The following is a 26,665-nucleotide window of genomic DNA, read 5'->3' on the forward strand; positions in this document are numbered from 1 at the left end:
GAAAATCAAGGCATTGGTTTTGTTTAACTCATAGAGAAATAAATATTAAATTTTAATTATACTTTTAATTACTCTATGGTTTAACTTAACCTATATTGCAGATTTTATTTGCTTTGCTTGCTTCCTAATAATTGATTTAATTATCAACAATTATATCAACTTTGCGACTATTTGAGTGAAAATTCATAGTATATAGTGTTGAGTGTTTACTCCATTATCTATACAATCCATATCTGTGCTGGTTTTGGGCTCAAAAACAAACAATTTAGTGTTTGAGTTTCATTACCTTTCAATAAACTTGCCAGTGTTTCTTAGTGCATAATTTCCTTCCACTTAAACCAATATTTGCACTTATTTGTTGCTGTCTGTTAGACAAATATGGCATCACTAAGGTAAGATACATATAATTTGTTTAGTTCTAATTTGAATAATTATTTATTTTGCAGTCAACAAAATGCAATCTGTGAAGTTTGTAATAAGGAATTTTCAAGCACATCTACCAGAAACAGGCATTGGAAAAAGTTTTACCCTGAATTTGTTGTGAAGGAACAAATAAAACACATTATATGTCCAATGTGTACTAATGATATCCAGACATTTTCATATTTTAACTGTTTAAACAAACATTTGCTTGATATTCACCATATAACTGTCAAAGAATCAATTTTAAATTTTAGGAATTTTGAAGAATTCACATCTTGGAGGGCACGAGATAATAGGGAAGTAGATTATGCTTGTCAGACCCGAAACAAGTTTAAGAATTGGGAAGAACACATATTTTACAATTGCAACAGGAGTGATATCAGGTTGTACAAAGTCTTAGTTATCATTATCAAACATACATAAATATGTTTTGTTGTGTTTACTTTTAGAATTTAATAGCGCGTGCAAAGTGAGAAGTCTGGGGGAAGCATTCGCATTTAAGGAACATGTCAACAAGACCAAACTCAAATAGCTATCAGCATAAAATTGTAATAGAAGCCCATAACAAAGCCGAAAAAATGAATGGTAAGGTAGAATTTTTGGAATTTGGAAAATTTAAAGTACAAAGTGTTTTGGTAAGTGGTAAGTTCTATGTTGTGTCTTGTAATGAACTATGTGATGAGCAATGTCGCACTGGATACTGTAACATCTGTAAAATATGTTTTCATAAATACAGATGTGAGTGTCCAGAAAATTCTGTCTAAACAGTACTTTGTAAACATATACATGCTGTAGCCATTTTTGAGCAGAGGAGCGAGTTTGTTGTAGGTTCCCCAACTGTGAGTGAAGAGGAAGAGGATAATGTTTTGTTTGTTGATCAACCCACAACTAGCCAAATCAATTATCAGGAGGATGTAAACCATTTTATTCAGGAGAGTTCAAAAATGAAAGTCAATAGTTCTGCAATGGACTTTGAAGAAAATCGAGAAGAAGTTTGAGTAAAATATAAGTTACATTTTTATTACATCGTTTATACTTATTTTAAGATTGCATTGCAAGAGATTTGTAGCTATGGTAGAAGTTTAGATAAAAATGCATTTGCCAGATTTATGGCTGTAATCAACAAATTTAAAAATAAAGAAGTGGAGGAAGAAAATTCTCAGGGCATTAAAAAGAAAAGAAAAATTGAAAAACAAATGTACTATCCAAATAAAAAATAAGCTAGATTTCTTTGTGTATTTAATGGCTAGGTAATATTTGAATTGTAGTTATTTTTTTATGTTTGTATTATAGCTGTGAAGTTAACAAAAATAGGATGTGGTATTTTATATGGTATTTTGTGTTATAATCAATATAATATAACTAAGTATATTTTTTGTAAGGTTTTGGTGCAGGTTTCAAATTGTAAAAACAAATTATAAGATGTCATAGGTGTTGGTTTCTTTATAACTATTTTTATATCTTTTATTTTAAGACTAAAATGTTAGCTTATTTTGTATGTTAATATTCAACTAATCATTTTCTATTACATTTTGTTTGCTATGTTTTTAATATTTTTTAGGGTGCAGAAAAGCTAATTGGATTAACTTGAAATTGGCATCGAACGAGGGGGAAGATCCTCTATGAGTATATATTTATGAATTAAAATGTATACAGAGCAGTAATTTTTTTCCATGTTACTATTGTATGGAAGTTTGAATGGTTTGGGCTGTATATACATGACGAGCCGAGATGACAAATAAGCTAAAGAAGTGCGAGTCTACATACTACATACTATATACCAGATTAATACATTTAGCCTCTTTGCATTTAATTTTGAGGTTGTTGAAATTAAAAATACCATAAATTATTATATTTAAATAACAAATAAATTTATAGATTTTTTATTATTTGAAATAAACAAAGTTAAAATATAATTTCTACGTTTTTTTTTTGTTTTCTGTTCTTATACTTTGACTTTTTAGTCATATTTACACTTTATCCAGCTTTTCCAACCATATATAAATATATATTCTTTATATCAATTATCAACCACTAAAGTATAATGTATAGTGGTAGTGGACAATTTAAAATCATATTATACTTTCAAATAACTATTGACAATTATTATATTACTAAGGTGCATATTAGAATTATGACACAGAGGTATGTAAAAATGCGAACTTTAAAATGTTCACCATATATTGTTAAAAAATTTAATTGCCATTTATTTTTATTTTCTTACTTTTTTATTTATTCACTCATCCACCTATTAACCAATTAATTTATCAGCTCTACACACCAATTCAATTTCGTATCACCCCATTTTTAATATTTAACTAACAATAACAATTAAATAATTCATACATTGCGCTTACACATACCGCTATACCAAATGATTAACAAATTTCGTCATTAAAAGAGATAATTTGCTATAAAAACCAAATTTGGCAAGTATTTATAAAATATTTTAAAAATAATAATTGATCACACGCTGTAAATATTAAAAAAAATCATTAATCCATTTACTAATAATAGCTAAAATATCTTCTTATTAAATGTTTTTAATGCATATTGCACTTTTCTTCATCTAAAATATATACGCATCATAAAAACCTAATTAAATATAAATATGAATAGAAAAACTCTACATACATTGAAAATTTCCTATTTTGAATTTGGCGGTTCGCATACCACGCCCTCGCGGATGCCGAAGCGCTCTCATTGGCTAGGCATATTTGTATTTTAACGTATGCTTGCAGACAGGTATAGACCAATCGGACAATTAAACACCCGGATCATGTAAACGCATTTATTGCGCACTATGGTATGCTAGAGCATAGTACAGGCGTTTGCCCGTCCGAGCTCCGTGAGCTCTAGCGGGTATATCCGGGCGGAAAATGTGAAAAAACATATGTTAAACTATGTATTTCTACTATTCCGGGTGACGGGACGAAACTCAGACGGACAAACACCCCGACCGTGTGAAAGGGGCCTCACACAGATTGATATCTACTTAGAAATTACCAACAAATAGGTGCATTTCTTATTTCAATAATAAGTTACCATTTTTAAGGAATCTTTATTCAACAAATTACTTAACAGGTAATTTCTGTGTTATTAGGCACATTGTGTACTTGCCAATTTTTGTACTTTCTTGTATTAAGTATTTTTTATGGTAGGTTAAGTTTAGCATCTGTAGTTGATACTTGTAACAAATAAATAAATTTATTACAAACATGTTCTACAAACATTTGTATCAGGGATTGGCCCATTCCTGAGACATACTTGAGAGAAATTACAACATACCTTTTTGTATTCCTTAGAATTTAGATGCGTAATGAATAGTGTATTCATATATTATAAACTAACATTTTAGGATATTCTAAGAATATGAATACTCATCTGCGGTGGTATCATACACTGAAGAACTGAATAAAGGTATGAGATATGTCGCTTTCATAAATCAGGTGACAAAACGTCTATGACTAGTTACAAACCCATAAGTTTAGTAAGTGTTTTCTCAAAAATTCTGGTCAATAAAAAATAGAAGCACTTCAAGCACACATATAGCCTTATTTAATCTGAACAATCTTGATTTGGGAACTAATATAACTGTTTCTATTTTCATTGATCTGTGTAAAGTCTTTGATGTCATGATTCGCGACTTTTTTCTGGATATATTAGAACACATGCAGTTCTAAGGAACTATTTATAAACTAATAAAATCTTACTTCACAAACCAAAAGCAATAAATACAATTGGATGATATATCAAGCTCAATTCTAATAAGTAGGTAATACTGAGTTCAATGTGGCCTATTTTTTTTGTGACTCTGAGATTGGCAGGTTTGGGCCCACAGTATTTTGCTTTTGCTGATGATAGGGTGTTCATTTATAATGGAAAAAAACTATAGTACTATGTAAAGCTTCTTCATAATGTATTAAAAATAAAGGTAAATAGGACCAAGTATAAAATTTTGAAGCAAAATATAAAGTTTTCGACATTAAAACTGGAAGCATCATATTGAGTACACTAAAGGTAAAATTATACCTATAACAGAAGCTATTATTAGATGTAGGGATTTTCTTAGTAATAAAGCTAAAATGCAAAAAAAATAATATAATTCAAAATTTTATGTCAATTATAAATGATTTAATTCCTCTGTGTGGTGTACAATTAATTTTAGCAAAATTCGAACCCTCAAAAATTGTGTAATAAAAACATTAATTAATCTGCATTACAGGACTAATACAAACTTAGTATCAGTTCATACTTAATACTCGACAATATAACTGCGTAAATGTTGCTCTTAATTTAGTGTCAAAAGTGTCCATTACTTTTAATTATAGAAATAAGAAACTCCAGTACTATACATATCTACAGTTTTGAATCTGTATTCTGGCAATGTCATAGAAAATATTGTCTTGGATCTTGGATACCAATGCTTCATGCATTTTTAAAGTTGAATAGACAGAATAGTTGTATTGACGGAACCCCTTATATTGTGTAAGTAATTTTAATACCTTTTGTAATTTAGCAATTTGAATCTATATCTTATAAGTTTCCTTGGTTCTTTTATCGCATCAAGAAACATGTTGGATTAATAATTTTTAAATAAATTTAGTGGAGGATGACCGAAGTATTTTTAGTTACCCATTGGCTTTATGCATTGTTTAGGATAATCTTTCTCGAGTTAATTTCCGTACCTTTCTACTGTATATAAAGAGATGACGATTTCTTAATATATAAGCCACAGAACACAAATATATAGCTATTAGGTATTAAGTTAAAAAATGCCTAAAAGAATACTTAAATGAAGATTTAATTCTAGCCTAATTCTGAAAATGTTTGAGGTACCAGATTTTTCTTAAATGAAATTGTTCGTGTTATGTGCTTTAACTGGTGAATAACTTATGAATAGGCAGTACTTACAAGATGTAAGAAAATAATATACATTATAATTATGTAAATAAATATAATACAACGATTTTTTGAGGTTATGTCGAATGTCAAAGTTTTGACAGATTAGGTTCTCCCGCCACCCTATTTTTGAATAAAAGTGCGCTATTGATAACGATGAGCCTATATGTGTGTTTCCAGGCCGGAAAGTATCATCACAGATTTAACTAGCTACACTAGTTAAATCGGCGGAGCTAGTTAAATCTGTGGTATCATTTCGTGCTGAAGTTCCTTCGTAATGTGTCTTTTAAGATCAAAATGATGCCAAAAACAACCTCCTTGAAAAAGGGCAAAAATCGAGAAGATAAAGTGTGGTCAATTTCAGGTTTTCTGCTCCGAAATCCTACTTGTTTTTAAACCGACTAGGCACAGCTACAGTCCGGAATATCTTACTTTGAAATCGTTTCATAGGCCTGTTATTTCCAAAAAAATAAAACTCTTAGAAAGGTAAAACAAACCACTACATTAAATTAAAACTCTTATCTATAAATATATACACATTTCCTAAAAAACTGCCTCCCTAAGGCCCACCAGGGGTAGGAACTTCATAACTGCCATCATTATGGCACTCCTGCTCCCAATCGCCTGGAATAACATCCTTTGTCAGATCTACCAATTTAGTTAGAGAGCAAAAGCTCTCGCAACCAGGCACAGTGAGTTTAAAAGGAGCCTCACTGGTCGAATTCCTTAAGTACATCTGTAAGAAAAAAAAGTAAGTTAAGACAGTACTATAATATGAAAGGATTCACCTCCACTCCATAGGTGCCATTGGTATCCTTAGAAAGTTCCATTAAAATGGTAATTCCATAGTCAGGAAACTGTGGATCCCATACTTTTAATGTTCTTAATAAGTTCACCACAGTTGAGTCGTGTCCGCCATACAAAATCCCTTTAATAGCGGTAGAGGAGGTTTCGTTGGTTTTTGCCTGCCAATCCGATAAGATTTTCTTCAGTAGAACCCCTGTAAACATACTGGAGATGTTCATAAAATAGATTTATAAGAGTTTCGGCTCATTATACCCCCTTTAAGCCTATTCATTTTATCATTCCAAGCGTTCAGGATAAAACTGAAAACAGTTGGCTCCAACATTTTATCAGGATAGTAGTCTTTGGTCCAGTCGGGCAAAGTAAGGTTAAAGGTTTCCTAAAGAACATTTTATTCATATAATAAATCATAAAACTTAAACGGATCTATTGTACTTCTGCCTTTAGTGTGCTAAAAATATCCTGAACATCATCAAAATCCTTGACAGTTCTCCCAGTAACTTCTGTCAACTCACTAAATAAACTCTCAAACTGTTTCAGCTTGTCTTGGATATCTTTCGAGGCAATAACTCGGTCTCGCTCCTTATGGTATTCTGCGCAAGGTTTTCTCACCAACAGTAACTTAAATCAACAATTTCGAACTTAAACAATTTTTTAAACAAATAAAGTTGTTACCATATCTTGGCTAAGGGGCTCGGCATGTATAGGGATCGGTTGCCAATCGAGCGGCCCCCAAATTTGTTTCCCTTTTGGGGGCCACAGTCCCGCATTGACCAATTGCATACTTGCTTTAGTCCGATCTACATCCGTGGATTGTGTGAAATATTGTTCCGGATAATAGTAATCCCCCAGGAATGTACTATAGCGGTTTCTGAGAAACTTTCCTATATCATATACCTGGAGTTTTCCTTCCTGTGGAGGAAATTTTGCATTCGTTATTCGGCTTTAAAGTGAAACTTTTATAAATGGTTTTACGTTTGTCAACTGGCCCCAGCCTATGGGGTATAATGTGTCGTTTATGTGGGGATCCGTTGGGTATGTGTCTGCGGGGGTTCTTTTACCATGTCTCATTACCTATATGAGATTAATTTTATATATATATTGTTATAGTAATAATAATAATAATAATAGAATTTAAATTTCCCGCCAAATTGTTAAGGCCTGCAATGATTTTGGCGAATTGTGACCTGTGAAAAGGGTGGGTATACTGGGTAGTTTTTAAACGCGGTGTTTCTTTTGCCTTCCGGTATTACCGGAAATAACGACGTTTAAAATTCAAGAGGCGATCCTGTATGTATGACTTATTTAAAGAGAAAATAAATAAAGACGTTTATTACCTAAATTAAATATTTTTTTAGCTTATGCCAAAGGTCAAAATTGACAGCTCTGGTCAAGGGCATCGCCAGCCGGTAAGCTAGGGAGGGGCAGCATGAAAGAACTAAAGACAAAAAAGAAAAATTTTAATTAAAAAAAACCGAACAAAATATTTACATGAAAATCAATTGAAACATAATCTTCTAGGGTTCTTTGCGAATTCATTAGTCACTTTGTTAACAAAATCGTCCAAGTTTTTAAAAATGTGTTGCCTGTGTACACTCATCATAGCGAAGCTATTGAGTCGAGTTTCAGACATGGTGCTCCTCAACCAGGTTTTGATTCTCCTAAGGCTACTAAATGACCTTTCAACTGTACAAGTCGTACAAGGTAATGCAACAAGGATCTGTAAGGCCTTCTTAATTTCAGGAAAGAAATCATCAGTTTCCTTGAGGATGTCCACAACACTCATTCTGAACTCTTCAACACTTAACACCGTAAAAATTTTTAAATTCCTCGCAAGCCTCTTCAAGTTCTTCCAAAGAAATGTTTGTCATTTGCGCCGGATGTAGTTTTGACAAAGTAAATGATGGTCTATTTTCTTCAGAAAACCTTATTTCTAGGGAATTTATAATTGAGTCCAAATAAGGAATTGTTATGGACCTGCGCCAAAATTCTGAGAGGCTTTTTGATGGGTGGTTGCTACGGTGTTGTTGTTTTTCAGCAGTACGCGGTATTGATTTCATATCCAATCCAATTTTTTCCGCAATAACAGAAGCATCTTTGAAAATTTGTTCTGTTATTTTTTCGGGATTCTCACGGTGGTTTTTGATCAGTTTTAAAATACGACCAATATGCTGTGATGCCTGAACTGCATCCAAGGAGACTGATTGGAGCACGTTTACTGTTGGTTCTAAAAGAGCGGAATATTTGGCTATCAATCCAAGGCTAAAAATAAACGAAACTTTGGAAGCTGCAGCATGGAGCTGATATGCATGTTTCCTTGTCGCAATATTGCCATCTCGAGAAAGGGTTTCTAGTGCCTCCATTATATCACAAAAGTTCTCTTTAAAAACTCTGATGCTCTTGTATTTCTCGCTCCACCTTGTTTCTCACAGCTTGGGAATATTGGGTATTAATTTTCTTCTTAGAACCGATTCACGAAAAAATGTAATTATATCTTTGATGGCCCCAACTGTATTTCGGATCTTCGGCAGAGCATTCCAGGTTGAGTTTATGTGACGAGCAATGAAAAAATAGTGCTTTCTTGTATTTTTTACGCAAAATAGTCTGAACGCCACCTTCTTTTCCAGACATCGTGGAACAACCATCGAATCCCAAACCAACGCATTTATCTGGATCGAGAGCCTCTTTCGTCAGGAATTCGTTTATTGTCGTGGCAATCGATTTAGCGTCCCAGGCTGTAAGCTCAGCAAATCCGAGGAATACTTCTTGAATGTTGCTGGTTTCCTCATCAAAATATCTTATGCCAACTGAGAGCTGGTCCTTTCCAGAGATATCCGCTATTTCGTCTGCTAAAATGCTATATGCTTGCGATATCTTCACATTTTTGATGCAATCGGCCTTAATAACATCTCCACAAATACTGATAATATCATTCTGGATGTCAACCGATCGATAACTTGCATTTTTCTTTCCATGCTCAAGATGGTTTTTTAAAATAGTGTCTCCTGCGTCAATTCGCATCTTATACAGCCCTTCCAGAATTCCATCACCATAGCTTGCCCCTCTTAATGCTAGGTCGTGGGAGCCGCAAAACGCAATGCAGGAAATAATCGATCTTAGAATTTTCCTGTTTATTTCAAGACTTTCCTGAGAGTATTTGTTAATTTACACATCTACTGGCACATTATCAAGAAAAGATTTAGCTGCTTCCAATGCCGTCTTATGAAAGTGAGTATATGCGTGTTTTCTGCAGTATTCATGAACATCTTTGAACTTACAAAACGGCCTTATAATGAACGAACCTAAAACACCTCTAACGGAGCTCAGATTGGGTGGAAATAGTGTACAGAATTTACAGAAGGCTCCCTTTTGTTGGCGGGAGTATGCTGCCGTCCTAAGTCAGAACCCTGTATCTACATTTTTTTTTAAATTGAGTTATCAGCAAAAGTGAACTGGTAGTGGTTTTTTTCTTATCTGTAAATCCCGTGAATCTGTTAAACCCCGTAATTTTCATTTAAAATTGAGTAAAATTTAAAAAATAATACACCGTAACTGCATAAAATAGCCAACATCCTAAGCAAAAAACTGGCATCGTAGAATTCCTTAGATAGAACCTGACAAATGCACGGCGCGGGCGAGTAGTTCCGTGGTTATTTCTAAGCATTATGCACATGCCAGGTTTTTCCTAAGCTTCGGTCTTGATACGGATGTAGCTGCCAGGTTTTAACTAGGCAATAACAACAAAATTCGCGGGAGTCTAAAAATATTTATTTAGTTCTAATCAGACAGGCATGTGCGTTAGTTGTGATTTTATGTTAGTGAGGTTTGCTATTATTTTGTGTGTGTTTTTTTATGGATATTTTACTGAATAATCTTTAGTACATAGGTAGGTCAAAATGTGATAATATAAGAATGATGTATGTACTATTAATATTACACAGCATATATTTTTTAATCTTTAGAAACTAAAATGTCGAAGAGATCTAAGCTTATGGTCAAATTGGCCAGAGAATGTCTTTCTTCAGAAAATCATAATGTGCTACGTGAATTAAGACCTTGCAGTACAACAAACTTAGAAAACAGTTGTCTAGTAGATGAAGAATATCAATTGGGGTTCTTGCGATTGCCTACAGAAGATTTTCGGATTGAGCCGTATATCGATAATACTGAGGATAATAATATCGATTCTAAAATGGATTTAGAGAGAGAGTTCGAGATTCCTGGTCATGAAGTAATTAATCCTCAAGAAGCCATCCCTGATAATCGCGTGTGTCAAAACCATAACGTAGTACTACCATCATATGACGAATCGGACAACTACAACATTACTAGAGAAATTGTTGAAATCAACGAACCACAAACTGACGGTAGGTGTATTTAAAAGGAAATACAGAGTGTATTACAAAGACCATGTTCCCTTATTTTAAAAATGTATCTGCCTTAACAAATATGCTGTTATTATGAAGATAAAGAGCTACCATTTTGCGGAACAATGTTAGCCCTTTGTATAAATGTTTAAAATACGACTGTAATAATAAATATTTATAAATTTAACTTTGTTTTAGAATTATCAATATTAAGAGAAGATAATGATAGAAATTAAATTAAAGGATCGATAGAACAGGAGCCAAAAGGTGAGTCCAAAGTTTATATTATAAAAAAAAATTATATACTTGTACAAATATAATAAAAACTAAAAGAACCTAAAAATGAAAAATTGAACTTAAAAATGGAATTAAAAATGTGTACACTTTCCACTTTTAGAACTACAAATACTGGAAGAAAACAGAAATATAATTGAAAATGGTGAACAGAGAGAACAGGAGCCGGAAGGTAAGTTTAAAGTTTTATTATGTTTTATTAAAAAGTATTTAAACTTCGGACAATTTTAGAACTACAAGAAAAATATACAAAAAAAGGAACGATTAGAAAAAGGAAAAAATTCAAAGAAATTAAATCAGAAAGATTAAAAGCGTTTAAAGAAAGCATTAAAAATAAACATCAGGTGACAGAATCCTGTGACAAAAACAAATGTAAAAAACAATGTATCTCTTCTATAGACGATGAAAGGCGAAAGGAAATTAATAATAACTACTGGAATTTAACCTGGATTGAAAAGAAAACATTTATTTTAAATTCGATTTCGCGCACGAACGTAAAAAGAAGAACTACTTTTGTAGAAAATCCTGTGAGACAAAATTCCCTTAAATATTATTATAAAGACAGTAAAGGGGAAGAAATAATGTGTGTAATTTTTTTTTCCTTGCAACTCTGGGATACAAAAGAAGTAATGATTGGGCCATTCAAAGTTTTTTAATTGGAATTGAAAACTCTCCGATGAGTAACCTGTCCCAACCCAAACTTGATGGACGAGGTCGTAGACCATCAGAGAAAAAAATTGATAGGAAATTTATCGAAGAACATATAGAAAGCTTCCACCCAACCATTTCCCATTATCGGCGAGAGCACGACCGAAATCGCCGCTATCTTCCAAGTGATATAAATGCTACTTTTATGCATAAAGATTTCTTGGAGAAATATCCTTAAAATACGTGCTCATATGAAGTGTACAGGAAGATAATTAAACAAAAAAACATTTCTTTTACCCAGCTTGGTCACGAACAATGCGAACTCTGCGAAGAATTTGAATCACTTAAACTGGACTGTGAAAATTGTGATAAATGGAATACACATATTCTTCAAGCCAAACGATCAAGGGAATTGTATCAACAAGATTGTGAAAAACCAGAGACAAATGACACGTTAAGAGTCTCAGTTGACTTACAAAAAATAATAATGTTACCCAGGATTGAGATGTTCAAAAAGATGTCCCGATAGGTAAAAAAAGGAAACAATCATCAGCACATGCTGTACTTTGGCATGAAGCTGTGTCCGGTCGGTAAGAAAACATTATAAGTTGTTTTAATTCCTTTTTCTTGCATAATAGAGATTATAAAAACTTTGTTATTTGGCTTGATAATTGTGCATCCCAGAACAAAAACTGGGCTTTCTTTACTTTTCTTATTTTTCTAGTTAATTCAGAATAGATTGCCGCAGAACAAATTGTGCTAAAATATTTTGAGACTGGACACACCTTCATGTCAGCGGATAGCTTCCACCATCAGTTGGAGCTTTCACTGAAACGTCAAAAAAAAATTAGATTTCCAAGATTTTGTAAGAGCAGTTGAAATGGCCAATTCTGGTCGTGTAACTGTAAAATCAATGAATCCAACAGATTTTTATTTATGGCCAAATTTTGCATCACAACAAAAGCTTAGAAAAACGAATCCCCGTCCATATTTGAGTAATATTACACAAATAATTGCCAGAAAAGGTCAATTTAAACTTCAGAATATTTCGTCAAAGGACAACAATTTGCAAGAGCTAGATTTTTTGCAAAATAGTAAAATTAAGATCGGTATAACTTTTCCAGCTTTTCAAAAAGAACCAAGAGGCGTGACAAAAGAAAAAAAGGAAAATATATTAAAAAATGTAAAGAGTATAATTCCAAAAGAGCGTTTTCACTTCTGGGAAAATCTACCTTGTGATAGATAAATTTAAGATTTTGACATCTTTCAAAATCATTGTTTTTTGTACCACAAAAGTGTGTTGTTTTTTTGTTAAAATATTGATTTGTAATATTATTTGTATCGGTTTATTATTATGTAACAATATTTGTAATAATTGTAAATATCAGCCTTATTTGTAATACTGAAATGTGATGGAGTACCTATTAATATAATCAATATTTTAATTTGTAACTTTGAAATGTTACTGAAATAAGAATAAATGTTTTCTTTAGTAACCAGTTTTTTATTTAATTTCAGTGCCCCAAATGAAAAGTTAACAAATTTCATTCAATTGAAGGAAAACCATATAAATTACTTTGTAACAATATGAAATACTTAATATAAACCATGATCTGCTACAGATACCAGGTTTTATTTAAGTAATTTTCTAGAATTCTGAAAAAAATAATATGGCATGTGCTCCAAAATTTGTTATATTTTTGAAATACATGTTTTTATTATTAATTAATATAAATTAGCTTATTTTTTGCTTATCCGTCCAAAAACTTTCTTTACAACATTTTTAGTTCAGAAAACATACCATATTAACTTTCTTTGATTTTGTTTAAAATTAACTTTTCTGTAGATGCGTGGTTCTGACGTAGAACGGCAGTATGCTAACCATGGTGAGTACATTTCCAACCAGAAATGATTGAATTTTCTTTTCAGATACTGGGCGTCTTTGGCAAAGTCGTACGTTTTCCGTAGTATCCGTTGGTTCTTGGCTCAAAGTGAGCGTAATCGTTTCAATTCGCTTTTCACTTGCGAGCGCTTCGTGCCCCCGAAATGTAAATATGTATAGGTATAGTAAAGCCTTATCTTAGATTGAAGTTACCTAATAGCCTAATTATTAAGTGAGAAAGAAAATTAGAAATTAATAAGTGATAAGTTACGAAATATACGTTTTCAAAAGTAAAGTTTCAATTAGCCGGATGACTGGTTTAGCGTTAACCTCTAGGCCTCTAGGGGGGAGGGGGCAGCTGCCTCTCTGGCGACGCCCTTGGCTCTGGTCGAGTCTTTGAGCAACAAAATGTATTTTCCAAGCCTCCTTGTTTGAAAAATTACCTGTTAGGACACATCCTATATACCCATCACTGTTTCACTCATTTTAAAAGGCACAAAACGACAAAGTCTTTTGAAAGTTGAAACTAGTCCAGTGTGCGGCATTTTAGAGGGAAATTTGAATTATTACTTGGATAACTTAGATTTTAAAAAAAAACTTACAATATGAACCATCTGAAGCTGCTTCTCTTCCCCATTACTGGTGGTTGGATTTCCCGCGCTTACTGCGACTACTATAATAACTAATATCACAACTGTAGCAGCTAAACCCATGACCAACAAACATGTGGTCTTTTTCCGTTTCGGGACCTTAAATTAATCACAGGGGAGATTAAATAATTTTTTATATACAGGGCGGTTCAAAAAACCTCCCCAACCCAGTGGTTTTCGCCATCCACGACTGGATTACGATATAATATAACTATCACTGTTCCACTCATTATAAGTTACTGCAAAGTCACTTTTAAAAGTATAATCTGGGTATAGAAATTTACAGAAACCGATTTAATGATTAAGTAAGGGATGCTACCATATTCTAAAGGCTTAAACCTATCCGAACATGTACTTAAATACCCCTTTTATGTTTGTTAGTAAGGGTAAATAACTATTTAAAAATTTGGTTTTTTGACGTTTACCGCCGCCATCTTTTTTTTTGTTGCGGGTTTTGTCATTTGCTATTAAGGGTTGCCCACAGCTTATAACAAATCTCAAATCAAATTTGGCGGGAAATTTCAAAAAAAAAACCTAATTAGTCTTATTTTGAACCACCTGCATTATACAGGGTGTCCGGAAGCTAGATGCAATCCTTTAAGGGGGTGATAGCTGATTTAATTTCAAACATTTTAAGCTAAATATGTGTAGGTCGAAATTTGTTTATAAATTTTTTATGGTAATTTTTGCATTTTTCTCAAGAAATACCAACATTTCACCCTTAAACGGTAATAGAGCGCAAGTTACAATAATTAATATCGGAGTTTCAAAGTTTATTTTGTTTTGTCTAATGTGTATTAATAAAAATACGATCAATTTCAAGCTTCTGCGTAAACTTATTGGAAAAAATACAGATATTGAAACGTAAAAAATAAATATGGAGTTAAAATAAAAATGCTTTGTTTTATGTTTAAATAATTGTTATGAAAATGCTTTCGTCGTTCAAACCTCTCTAAAAATATGCCTAGCTTCTGCCCTTTATTTTAAGATATCACTCATGCCGATGCCTGGCCAATTCTCAGAATTATGGCCTCTTTTGTGCGGCAGATCATGTAAACAAAACTTTATTATTATGGGACAGTTCAAGTAAATTATTCAAGTAAATAAAAAGTAATAAAAACAAAATTAAGCAGAAGTACCTAATAGTAGATACTGTAGGGTAAGGGGTACCTAGTAGGTACTTTGGGGTGGGAGTTACAAGTTAGGTACTCGCTTAATAAATAAAAACTAAATAAATAAGAAACTTAATAAATTAAAGCTGTGATTTTAGCCTCTTGTTGTTTAGTTTCACTCTCGCCTCTAATTTTGTAAGAGAAAAAAATTAGTTACGATTTAGATTGTCAACTTCGTACTGACTGCATCCACTGTTTTTTAAATCGAGTTTCTGCCCGTTTTATTAAACAGTATTGTAAAATGGAATTTACCAACCAAGAGTACACTGACATTGTCTTCACATATGGACGCGCTAACGGTAATGGAGCTTTGGCACGACGCTTGTCAGCAACGTTATCCAGATCGGAGGTTACCAAACTTCAAGGTGTTTCAAAACACCTTTCGCCGTCTTACTGAAGTTGCCATTGGGAATAATCCGGCACGTGGAGTCAACCCTGGCCATAATAATGTAGAGATTGAGGAGCAAATACTGGAACCTTTTACCGCAGACCCTACTGCAAGCCTCAGAAAAGTAGCTGAAGACCTTGGCCTTTCTAGATGGAGGATGTGCCATGAAAAAAGATTGACAGTATCCCTTTCATGGTACGGGGGTGCAGGGCTTACAAGAAGAAGACCCTGCAAGACGAATTCAGTTCTGCCTCTTCTTATTGAACATGGACATCGATAACCCGTTATTCTTAAGAAGTATGTTGTTGACAGACGAGTCCAATTTTTCCAGGGAGGGTATTACCAACTTCCACAACCTCTACGAATGGGCTGCCAAAGATGCAAATCCGCACTGGAAAAAACAAAAATCATTTCAGAACAGATTTTCGGTCAATGTGTGGGTCGGAGTAATAGGCAGGACTATTATCGGGCCACATTTTCTACCAGAGAATTTAAATGGTGTCAACTATTTAGATTTTCTACAAAATGATATCCCCGTTCTTCTAGACGAAGCTGGATTATTGGAACGAGAAAGACCAATAAACTTTCAGCAAGATGGTTGTCCAGCGTATTGGTCCTTGGCTGTCAGGAATTACTTAGACGACTGTTTTCCGGACGGTTGGATCGGTAGCGGCGAAACCTTTTCTTAGCCTCCTCGATCGCCTGACCTAACTCCGTTGGATTTTTTCATATGGGGCCGGGCAAAGGAGCTTGTATACACCACCGAAATAAGAACAAGAGAAGAGTTGATATGCAAAATAAATGAAGCATTTGACAGGATGAAAGAAGATATGACCATAAGAGTAACCACCACCGAAGTAACAAAAAGGGCTCGTGTCTGTATTAGAAATAATGGCAGTGGCGGCCCGTGGGAATAGGCAGAGTAGGCCGGGCCTACCCTAAAATTTTGAGCATACAAAATACAAAAATAAAATTTAAAAAATATTTTATTTTAATTAAATATCATGTTAACACACGAATTTATTTATTATCTTAAGCCGCAAAAATTTATCGATTTGTACTTGAATTTGTTCTTAAGTTGCTAATTCGTAATTTGAGGGTTCGTGGTTGAATATTTTCGTGAATTAAAAAGTTGTAGTGTTTTTAATTTAAAAGTTGTAGACATTGGTGAAGTAAAGTTGGTAAAGAACCTAATAATTAAATCCATAAATTTGCAATGTTTTTACAAGGCTTTTGCCTATTACGTTTTTTTTTTAATTTAACACTAATTGGTTGTGTAATTAAGATAAAGGCGTAAGAGGCCAAAGCCTTTTATTGGGCCTTTATTTTAAATTTTTATTTAAAAATTAAAGGCTAAGTTTGAGGACTTAAATATTACTTTTTTTGGAATGGTAAGATAATACAATAGACAAAAATGAGTTTATCTGAGCCTGAAGTTTTACCAAGTTGCAGTACTAGTACCAATAATGTTATGTTGGCACTTGGCAGTGGATTGGACATTATTGTTTCGTTGTTGGAATTACCATTGGCTAAAAGACCTGATGCTGAAAAACGAAAAATTATTTTGAGTGACAGGCCTATTCCAAAACTGTGTATTGACCAAAAAGATGGGAAAAAAGTATGTGCTTTTAATATCTCTTGGTATGGTGTGTATAAATGGCTGTGTGGAAGTTGTATTACAAAGAAACTGTATTGTTGGCCATGTTTGTTGCTTTCGAATAAAAAGTGTGTATGGAATTATGAAGGATACTCCAATTTAAAAAATATATCTGCATCGCTTAAGAAACATTCAACTAAAGAGCATTTAAGTAGTTCTTTGTCCTAAGGATGTACAAAAAAGAGAGTTTTCTGTTCGTGACTTGCTAGACTAACAGTCGAAAATTTCAAAAGTTAAGTATAATGCTGAAGTTAAAATAAACTGAGAAATTATTAAAAAATTAATTGCTTTAACTTGTACTTTAGCTAAACAGGAACTGGCTTTTCGTGGCCACGATGGGTCAGATGACTCTCTAAATCCTGGAAATTTCAAAGCAATTTGGGAATTAATGTTAAATTCAAATCCAGAACTAAAAGATCACTGGCAAAAAAAGACTTATTTTAGAGGCCTCCCAAAAACGATACAAAATGAACTCATTGATCTGATTAAAGACGAAATTTCCATTTTTATTCAAAATGCCATCATTAATTCCCAATTTTTTGCAAGTATTGTTGATGAAACAACCGATATAACTGAAAAGGCACAGTGTTCAACTGTATGCAGGTTAGTAGATGCAAAAGGCATAGTTCAAGAATATTTCTTAGGATTCTTTGATTTAGGGGAAGATCGAAATGCTTCAGCGTTACGTGATTTACTGTTTAGTGTGATTGGTAAATTTCACTGTAAAGCGACACTAATTGGTCAAACCTATGATGGAGCTAGTGTTATGTCGGGCCAACTAAACGGACTACAAAAATTAGTAAAAGACTCTGCACCATTAGCTATTTTTACCCATTGTTTTGCGCATCGCCTTAATTTAGTTTTACAGCAAAGTTGCTCCAATATTACGGCAGTAAAAATATTTTTTTCGACTCTTCAAGGAATTCCGGCAAAAGATCCCATTTCTTAAATAAATTTGTCGGAAAACGAATTCCTACAAATAGCGAAGTGAGATGGAACTCGAATGCTAATGTGTTAAATGCCGTATTACAGGAGAGAAAAAAATTAATTGAAGTATTTCAGGAGATAATGACTTGTCCAGAATCAAATGCGAAATCAATTAGGCAGGCAGATGGGTTTAAAAGAAACCTGGATGATCTGGAATTCGTATTTTTATTAAACGTTTTTCAGCGACATATTTCAACGAACAGAGCTCTTATACAATGTGTTACAGAAAAAAAAAATTACATCCAGTTTTGTAACAATTCCGTTTCCAGATGTCTTGAAGTGTTAAAAAGCTGGAGAAATGACCTGACCTTTTCTAAGCATATTAACGTTGCTGTTAGCGAGACAAATACAGAACTTAACTTAAATCGTAATGAACGTGGTTTACCTAAAAATGATGGTAATCAAAGCACATGGGATAAAGTCAAAACTAAATTTAGATGAATATTTTTTTGAAATTTTGGACAATAATATAACTCAATTAGAGCAACGTTTTTCGGACTATAGCAAGTTTCAATTTCTGCAGTTGGGTGATACTAAAAAAATTTCAGAATATGGAGGAGTATTTCCGCAAAAACCATTAGACTCGTTAATAAATACTTATGGAGCACTTTTTGATAAATCATTATTGAAAACAGAACTAGAAACCATTTTCTCACCATTACACCGTGAACAATTTTACGATAAAAGTTTGTTGGGTCTAATTAAAAGTATGCATGATAACGAAACAAATGAAATTCTTCCTAAAAGTTACAAGTTGTTCTGTTTACTAGCTACAATACCTGCAACCAGTGCTTCAGTTTATAGGACTTTTTCTACGTTAAAGCGAATAAAAACATCTTTGCGGAACACAATGACTCAAAATCGGCTTTCATCCTTATCTATTTTATCAATCCAAAAGGACATTCTCGCTCAATTAGTGGGAACACATTTTACGATAGGGTAATTGACAAATTTGCACGAAACAAAGATAGAAGAATTAACTTGCTTCATAGGTAATAAAACTCAAAACTGATAATTTGTTTGTGTTTAAAATACTTTTAAATGACTCCTTCTTTCTGTGCCATTTTTAGTAGTTACTTGATACTTTTATGTACGTAGGTAACAATAAATGTACATATAATATATATATATTTTAATAATTATATATATATAAATAATTATATATATATTTTATTAAGCTTAATTACTGTCGTTTCTTTTCATAGTGTCCCCCTTTTTAGTTCTCCAGTTCTCCTAAGTTTTTTAAATTTGATAGAAAAAAAAATGTTTTTTTTTTTGGAAAAAATTCTTAGAGTTAATGTTTTAAATGTATAATTACTTGACAACACCGGCCTATTATATGATTCTTCGGGCTTCATCGTGAGTGGGCACTCCTCCTATGGCCTACCCAAAATTTAACCCCACGAGCCGCCACTGAATAATGGATTGCATTTTGAACATGAACAATAAATAGTTTAAAAACAAAATTGTGTTTTATGTTCAATTTCGACCTACACATATTTAGCTTAAAATGTTTGAAATTAAGTCAGCTATCACCCCCTTAAAGGATTGCAACTAGCTTCCGGACACCCTGTATATGAACATTACAATTAAAATAATCTTTAATTAGAAATTCACTGCACCAGTAAATTTTGACATTTATTAGGAAACGTTGCCGGATTGCCTTCATAAAATTGTAGGTCGAAATCTGGCGCGATTTTCGAATTTTTTATGTGGATACTTACCGAATGAACACTCTGAACAACCACTGAGCATAAATTTGCTTAAAATTCAAATTTATACACGGGCAAAATGTTATCGCACACATTTTTTTTAAGTTAAGGCGATTATTTAAAAGCAAACATTGTATTTTTTAATAAAAAGTAACGATAACAATTCGATAGTATGTATATATGTATACCCTCTATCTGACATTTAATTAAACATAAGTAAATAAATAAATAAGACTTAAACCTGTTGAATTGTAAGTATTAATAATATATTACCCGTTTTACTTTTTTAGGCTTTTTTTTTGCCATAACGGAGTAAAAAGGAACACAACAGTTGCAACTTTTGTCTTTACTTGTAGGACGTGCAAACGTAACCTTGAATAATTGCAAACAGGTTCACTAATGACCCCGATTTAAAAAAAAATCAATTATCGAATCGTGCAGGAGATAATTCCATTTTTAATTAATTAAATTTAGTGCTATAATTGCATATTAATTAACTTACCATATTTTTTCGTTTTTTTACTTTTATATATAAAAACATATTTAAAACTAATTACTATGTACACGACAATTGCCCCCCATATTTGTGTATGTCTACGTACAATCTGATAAAATTTTTGCGGGATAAGATTTAAGTAGTAAACTACCTTATTATTATTATGACTGAGATAAGAACGATAAAGTCATAAAAGTATTTCCTGCTCATTCTTTTATTGTTAAACAATAGACAAACAACAATAGACCTAAGAATTTAAGGAAATTAAGGCCACTTGGCAACGTGGCACTACAATATAATTTTTTTTTAAATTAACGAGTCGCCTGTGCTCTGAACTGTCAAAGGTCACTAGGACTATGGTACACATAACCTTAAAATTAAGGCAATTAAACCCCTATTTATTACTCAATAACGCAGGTATTAATTAAATTAAGATATTTTTTACGATTTTAATACCCGGTATGACCTCCGGACAAGCAAGAAATTGGCTTGAAATTGGATCTCTCCAGCAGATTGAGCATCCGAACTATTGATATCATTTTGACAATAGTGCTCTATGGTTGATACACACATAACCTCAAAATCGAGAAGTTTAAAAGCTATTTATTGTTCAAAAATGTCTTAAATATAAACCCAATTCACCTTAAATACCAATGAAGTACAAATAAAGATTACCATTAGAATTATAGTATTATTATTAATATTAGTGCTGACAGTAAGTCAGGTGAATGCGCCGGGAAGTTTCCGACTGCTTGCTTGAGCATCTAAACTTCAGAATAACTAATAAGGTATAGAATAAAAATCAAGAATTTATTGTTCGATGTTAAGAACACAATAATTAATGTGTTTATTTGCAAATTAAATAAGAAGAATTATTACAATATTAATATTAATTGGTGAAGACGCCTGAATATCTCAACAGTTTTAGAACCTCGGGATATTTTTCAGTTTGACAGCTGACACACCTCACTGTCAACTGTCACTAAGGGGACACACATAACCTAAAAATGAAACGAATTTAATGCTTTTAATAGTTCAAGAATCAATTAAATAAAAACATAATTATTATCAATTTTAATATTTTAAATTTAAATATTATAAGAAGTGTTTGATTGGTAATATGACTTACGTGCCCCCCTTCGATGTCAAACGAATCAGCTGATTTCAAAACGTCATAATAATTGTCATCCTGGAAAAATCAATATTTTTTTTCCGACTTTTCCTAGTGGTGGTGCGAGATGGAAATGGGGCCGGGGCTTTTTACAGTTTTCCCGTGATTAAACCAGTGATACGATGTCGGGATTTTTAGTCTGCCCGGACTATCATCCTTCTTTGTTATTATTTTCAATATTTAAGGTAAGTTTATATGGTTGTTCCCTTGTGATCATCCCTCATTGGTATCACACTTTTTTTTTTACATAATTAATTTATGGTGCAACTTATGAAAAATCAATGCATTGACCAGTTTGATTTTATCAGTAGAACCACATGATAAAGGTTAAATTATATTTAAATTTTATGAGTGACTTTAAGTTTCTCGAGCGGTACTTTATTGCACTCTAAATAATGTTCATATAAAAATGCATGTAGGTAATTTATAATATTGCAATTAATATAAACCTATTCAATATGGGCCAAATTGTCTTTTCTTACCCTTGCTAGCAATATGGGAAGACCATTAGTACCAATGATCTCAGTACAAGTACAGCAAGTTTTAAGGTTGAACCATAATTTTGCATACAATTTACACATTTATTAGAAAAGAATGATTAATTAATCAACTTCTTAATCAGGCAAGATTTTTGAGAGCAATTAATTCTAATTAACCGTTAACATAGCAACAACTTTTTAATCATGTGACTCGGGTAGCTGCTTATATTTAATGTTCTGCAATAAAATTTAATTATTGTTAATAAAACTACAATCATGTTGTCATTTCGGTTTTATTAAGACCATTTTTTATTCTATCGAGTAAAATTTTCAAGGGTCCAGAGGCTTTAAGGAATCTCTACCACTATTATTTTTTTATATAGTTTAATTATTTCTATTGCAATTAATCCATGTGACGACCAATCAATCCGCGGACCGCTTTAAAACTCGACCAATGGGGAGCTTTTGAAACGTCAAGTTCGCACTTTTTCGCTTTTTAAACATTATAAAGCGCTTTTTTGTTAGTTTGTACGCGATTAGGAACGAATAAGGAGCTCGACACGTGCTTTCATAAACATTAAACTTATCGTTGCTTAATAATTGTTGTGATTTGTGAGTTTATGTTTTTTTTTAAACAATCAGTGAGCATTTCCCCTTTGGAATATTCCCTTTAAAAGGTATACATTAGAAAATGATTTTTCTATTAAATAATATCGATTTCCGCTGTGCATATTTTTAAATTTTTCATGATACCTAATTAGTTTTGTACCTATATGTTATGATAGTTTCAACCTTGTAATACTTATTTCTGTATTTTCTATAATTATGGCTGATATTGATTGTTTATATTGCATTGCAAATATTCTTTATAAATGTTCCTAAAGGTTAAAGCCAATCTAAGCAAAAATATAAGAAATTTTTTAGGCAGTTAAACGAGTACTGGCTTTAAAGTCCAATAGCTCAAAAACTATTGGGAATATTCTCATGAAACAAAAGGATAATAATTCTATAAAGTATTTTCTATTTCATCAGGGCAATTCCATGCATAAACCTAACCCATATGCTAATTGAATGGGAAGGATACTGGATAACCCAAGAATAAAAATTATTATTAAAAATAGCTAAATCATTAAATTCTTTTATAATAATAAGATTCTTATTCGAGGCGTTTAATCTGTGTGTTATCGGCACGCGTTATCCCATATTGCATAAAGTGTGGAATTTTTTTTCTAGGTCAACATCAAGAGGACATAGAAGCACGTTTTACCTTATTATATGAGAAAAAAAAGTTTTATTCAATAAATTTGCCAACTAGCCATTTTAATATCAGTTGAATTGTGTTTTTGTGGCGTCCGGTTTAACCGGAAATAACCATAACGTTTGAATGTTTAATGGAATATTCTATTCTAACTTAAAGCCATGGAAAATGACATTCTGAATAGGATAATGTTATATTTTAGTTTTTAAATTTTAATCTAGTGCTCCGTGACAATCGGTTTTCAGTCAAGTAGGCTTGGAATAATTATTTGATGATGATTTCAAAGCCTACTTGGATGCCTACTTGATTTTTAACAAAATACTATGAATTGAATTTGATGACGTCATCGTTGGTGTAAAATTCAAAATGGCGCGGATACGCGCCGACTTGATAGAAAATAAATTCAATGACGCAAATAAAAGCACACTAGATTAAAATTTGAATCTAGTGTGCCATGACAATCGGGTATGAGTCAAGTAGGCTTGCAAAAAGTTATTGATGAGTAATTTTTTTCTTAAATTACTGACGCCGCCATTTTGGTAAAAAGTGCAAAGGAGGCCTTGATGTATATACGTCGTCGTTGTTGTCAATGTCAAAATGACACATGGATGCCAACTTGATTTTTTTTTTGATTTTTTTAAATAAAACTATGAGTTATTACATATTTAATAATTAATAAATTGTTAAGTTGTATTTGATGACGTCATCGTTGGTATAAAATTCAAGATGGCGGAAAGCGCCGACTTGATAGAAAATAAATTCAATGACGCAAATAAAAGCACACTAGATTAAAATTTGAATCTAGTGTGCCATGACAATCGGTTATGAGTCAAGTAGGCTTGCAAAAAGTTATTGATGAGTCATTTTTTGTAAAATTATTTGTTAGCCTACCTGATGCCGCCATTTTGGAAAAAAGTGCAAAGGAGGCCTTGATGTATATACGTCGTCGTTGTTGTCAATGTCAAAATGACGCATGGATGCCAACTTAATTTTTTTTGTGATTTTTTAATTAAAACTATGAGTTTTAATTACATATTTAATAATTAATAAATTGTATTTGATGACGTCATCATTGGTGTAAAATTCAAAATGGCGCGGATACGCGTCGACTTGATAGAAAATAAATTCAATAACGCAAATAAAAGCATACTAGATTAAAATTTGAATCTAGTGTGCCATGACAATCGGTTATGAGTCAAGTAGGCTTGAAAAAAGTTATTGATGAGTAATTTTTTTCTTAAATTACTGACGCCGCCATTTTGGTAAAAAGTGCAAAGGAGGCCTTGATGTATATACGTTGTCGTTATTGTCAATGTCAAAATAACGCATGGATGCCAACTTGATTTTTTTTTGAGATGTTTTAATTAAAACTATGAGTTTTCATTACATATTTAATAATTAATAAATTGTTAAGTTGTATTTATACACGCCGACTTGATAGAAAATAAATTCAATGACGCAAATAAAAGCACACTAGATTAAAATTTGAATCTAGTGTGCCATGACAATCGGTTATGAGTCAAGTAGGCTTGCAAAAAGTTATTGATGAGTAATTTTTTTCTTAAATTACTGACGCCGCCATTTTGGTAAAAAGTGCAAAGGAGGCCTTGATGTATATACGTCGTCGTTGTTGTCAATGTCAAAATGACACATGGATGCCAACTTGATTTTTTTTTTGATTTTTTAAATTAAAACTATGAGTTATTACATATTTAATAATTAATAAATTGTTAAGTTGTATTTGATGACGTCATCGTTGGTGTAAAATTCAAAATGGCGCGGATACGCGCCGACTTGATAGAAAATAAATTCAATGACGCAAATAAAAGCACACTAGATTAAAATTTGAATCTAGTGTGCCATGACAATCGGTTATGAGTCAAGTAGGCTTGAAAAAAGTTATTGATGAGTAATTTTTTTCTTAAATTATTGACGCCGCCATTTTGGTGAAAAGTACAAAGGAGGCCTTGATGTATATACGTCGTCGTTGTTGTCAATGTCAAAATGACGCATGGATGCCAACTTAATTTTTTTTGTGATTTTTTAAATTAAAACTATGAGTTTTCGTTACATATTTAATAATTAATAAATTGTTAAGTTGTATTTGATGACGTTATCGTTAGTGTAAAATTCAAGATGGCGGATAAGCGCCGACTTGATAGAAAGTAAATTCAATGACGCAAATAAAAGCACACTAGATTAAAATTTGAATCTAGTGTGCCATGACAATCGGTTATGAGTCAAGTAGGCTTGAAAAAAGTTATTGATGAGTAATTTTTTTCTTAAATTATTGACGCCGCCATTTTGGTGAAAAGTACAAAGGAGGCCTTGATGTATATACGTCGTCGTTGTTGTCAATGTCAAAATGACACATGGATGCCAACTTGATATTTTTTTTGTGATGTTTTAATTAAAACTATGAGTTTTCATTACATATTTAATAATTAATAAATTGTTTGATGACGTCATCGTTGGGGTAAAATTCAAGATGGCGGATAAGCGCCGACTTGATAGAAAATAAATTCAATGACGCAAATAAAAGCACACTAGATTAAAATTTGAATCTAGTGTGCCATGACAATCGGTTATAAGTCAAGTAGGTTTGAAAAAAGTTATTGATGAGTAATTTTTTTCTTAAATTACTGACGCCGCCATTTTGGAACAAAGTGCAAAGGAGGCCTTGATGTATATACGTCGTCGTTGTTGTCAATGTCAAAATGACACATGGATGCCAACTTGAATTTTTTTTTGTGATGTTTTAATTAAAACTATGACTTTTCATTACATATTTAATAATTAATAAATTGTTTGATGACGTCATCGTTGGGGTAAAATTCAAGATGGCGGATAAGCGCCGACTTGATAGAAAATAAATTCAATGACGCAAATAAAAACACACTAGATTAAAATTTGAATCTAGTGTGCCATGACAATCGGTTATGAGTCAAGTAGGCTTGCAAAAAGTTATTGATGAGTCATTTTTTGTAAAATTATTTGTTAGCCTACCTGACGCCGCCATTTTGGAAAAAAGTGCAAAGGAGGCCTTGATGTATATACGTCGTCGTTGTTGTCAATGTCAAAATGACGCATGGATGCCAACTTAATTTTTTTTGTGATTTTTTAATTAAAACTATGAGTTTTAATTACATATTTAATAATTAATAAATTGTATTTGATGACGTCATCATTGGTGTAAAATTCAAAATGGCGCGGATACGCGTCGACTTGATAGAAAATAAATTCAATAACGCAAATAAAAGCATACTAGATTAAAATTTGAATCTAGTGTGCCATGACAATCGGTTATGAGTCAAGTAGGCTTGAAAAAAGTTATTGATGAGTAATTTTTTTCTTAAATTACTGACGCCGCCATTT

General features: G+C 32.4%; 2 protein-coding genes and 2 long non-coding RNA genes across 7 annotated transcripts in view; 2 read left to right on the forward strand and 2 right to left on the reverse strand.

Moving 5' to 3' along the window:
* Window positions 1-5,829: 5,829 nt before the first annotated feature.
* LOC126750249 (testicular acid phosphatase homolog) lies at window positions 5,830-20,530 on the reverse strand. Of its 3 annotated transcripts, none has more exons than XM_050459800.1 (8): window positions 20,389-20,530; window positions 13,923-14,069; window positions 7,105-7,203; window positions 6,805-7,041; window positions 6,565-6,750; window positions 6,385-6,508; window positions 6,114-6,325; window positions 5,830-6,061 (listed from the first exon to the last, which is right to left on the reverse strand). In XM_050459800.1, the coding sequence occupies exons 1-8, from the start codon at window positions 20,425-20,427 to the stop codon at window positions 5,885-5,887; spliced, it is 1,221 nt and encodes a 406-aa protein (XP_050315757.1). In that variant the 5' UTR covers window positions 20,428-20,530; the 3' UTR covers window positions 5,830-5,884. The 3 variants fall into 3 exon arrangements, with proteins under 3 accessions (XP_050315757.1, XP_050315759.1, XP_050315760.1); XM_050459802.1 differs by lacking the exon at window positions 20,389-20,530 and adding an exon at window positions 20,160-20,207; XM_050459803.1 differs by lacking the exon at window positions 20,389-20,530 and adding an exon at window positions 19,899-20,040.
* On the forward strand, window positions 9,429-12,875 carry LOC126750250 (uncharacterized). The gene is made up of 5 exons (XR_007665651.1): window positions 9,429-10,015; window positions 10,092-10,496; window positions 10,695-10,763; window positions 10,894-10,962; window positions 11,022-12,875. It is a non-coding gene; the product is annotated as an uncharacterized LOC126750250 (long non-coding RNA).
* A 648-nt stretch (window positions 20,531-21,178) lies between the features above and the next one.
* On the reverse strand, window positions 21,179-21,646 carry LOC126733553 (uncharacterized). The gene is made up of 2 exons (XR_007659759.1): window positions 21,512-21,646; window positions 21,179-21,383 (listed from the first exon to the last, which is right to left on the reverse strand). It is a non-coding gene; the product is annotated as an uncharacterized LOC126733553 (long non-coding RNA).
* Window positions 21,577-26,665, forward strand: part of LOC126733550 (sialin) — a 77,212-nt gene continuing 72,123 nt past the window's right edge. The window contains exon 1 of one of the 2 annotated variants that reach the window (XM_050436884.1): window positions 21,577-21,738. The gene's annotated coding sequence lies outside the window, so the exon portion shown is untranslated. Of the gene's footprint in view, window positions 21,739-22,358; window positions 22,710-26,665 lie in introns of those variants that run through there. The other variant, XM_050436885.1, reaches the window with a different exon arrangement.

The sequence above is a fragment of the Anthonomus grandis genome, chromosome 2 (genome assembly GCF_022605725.1).
Source record: "Anthonomus grandis grandis chromosome 2, icAntGran1.3, whole genome shotgun sequence".
Classification (NCBI taxonomy): Eukaryota; Metazoa; Arthropoda; class Insecta; order Coleoptera; family Curculionidae; genus Anthonomus; species Anthonomus grandis.

Excerpts from the sequence above, each read along its gene's own strand:
- LOC126750249 (XM_050459800.1), bottom strand. The coding sequence starts at position 20,427 with ATGTTTTTATATATAAAAGTAAAAAAACGAAAAAATATG. Across the intron at positions 7,204-13,922 it reads AGCTTCAGATGGTTCATATT|GTAATGAGACATGGTAAAAG; the intron begins GTAAGTTTTTTT and ends AATCTCATATAG. Across the intron at positions 7,042-7,104 it reads GCTGGGGCCAGTTGACAAAC|GAAGGAAAACTCCAGGTATA; the intron begins GTAAAACCATTT and ends TTTCCTCCACAG.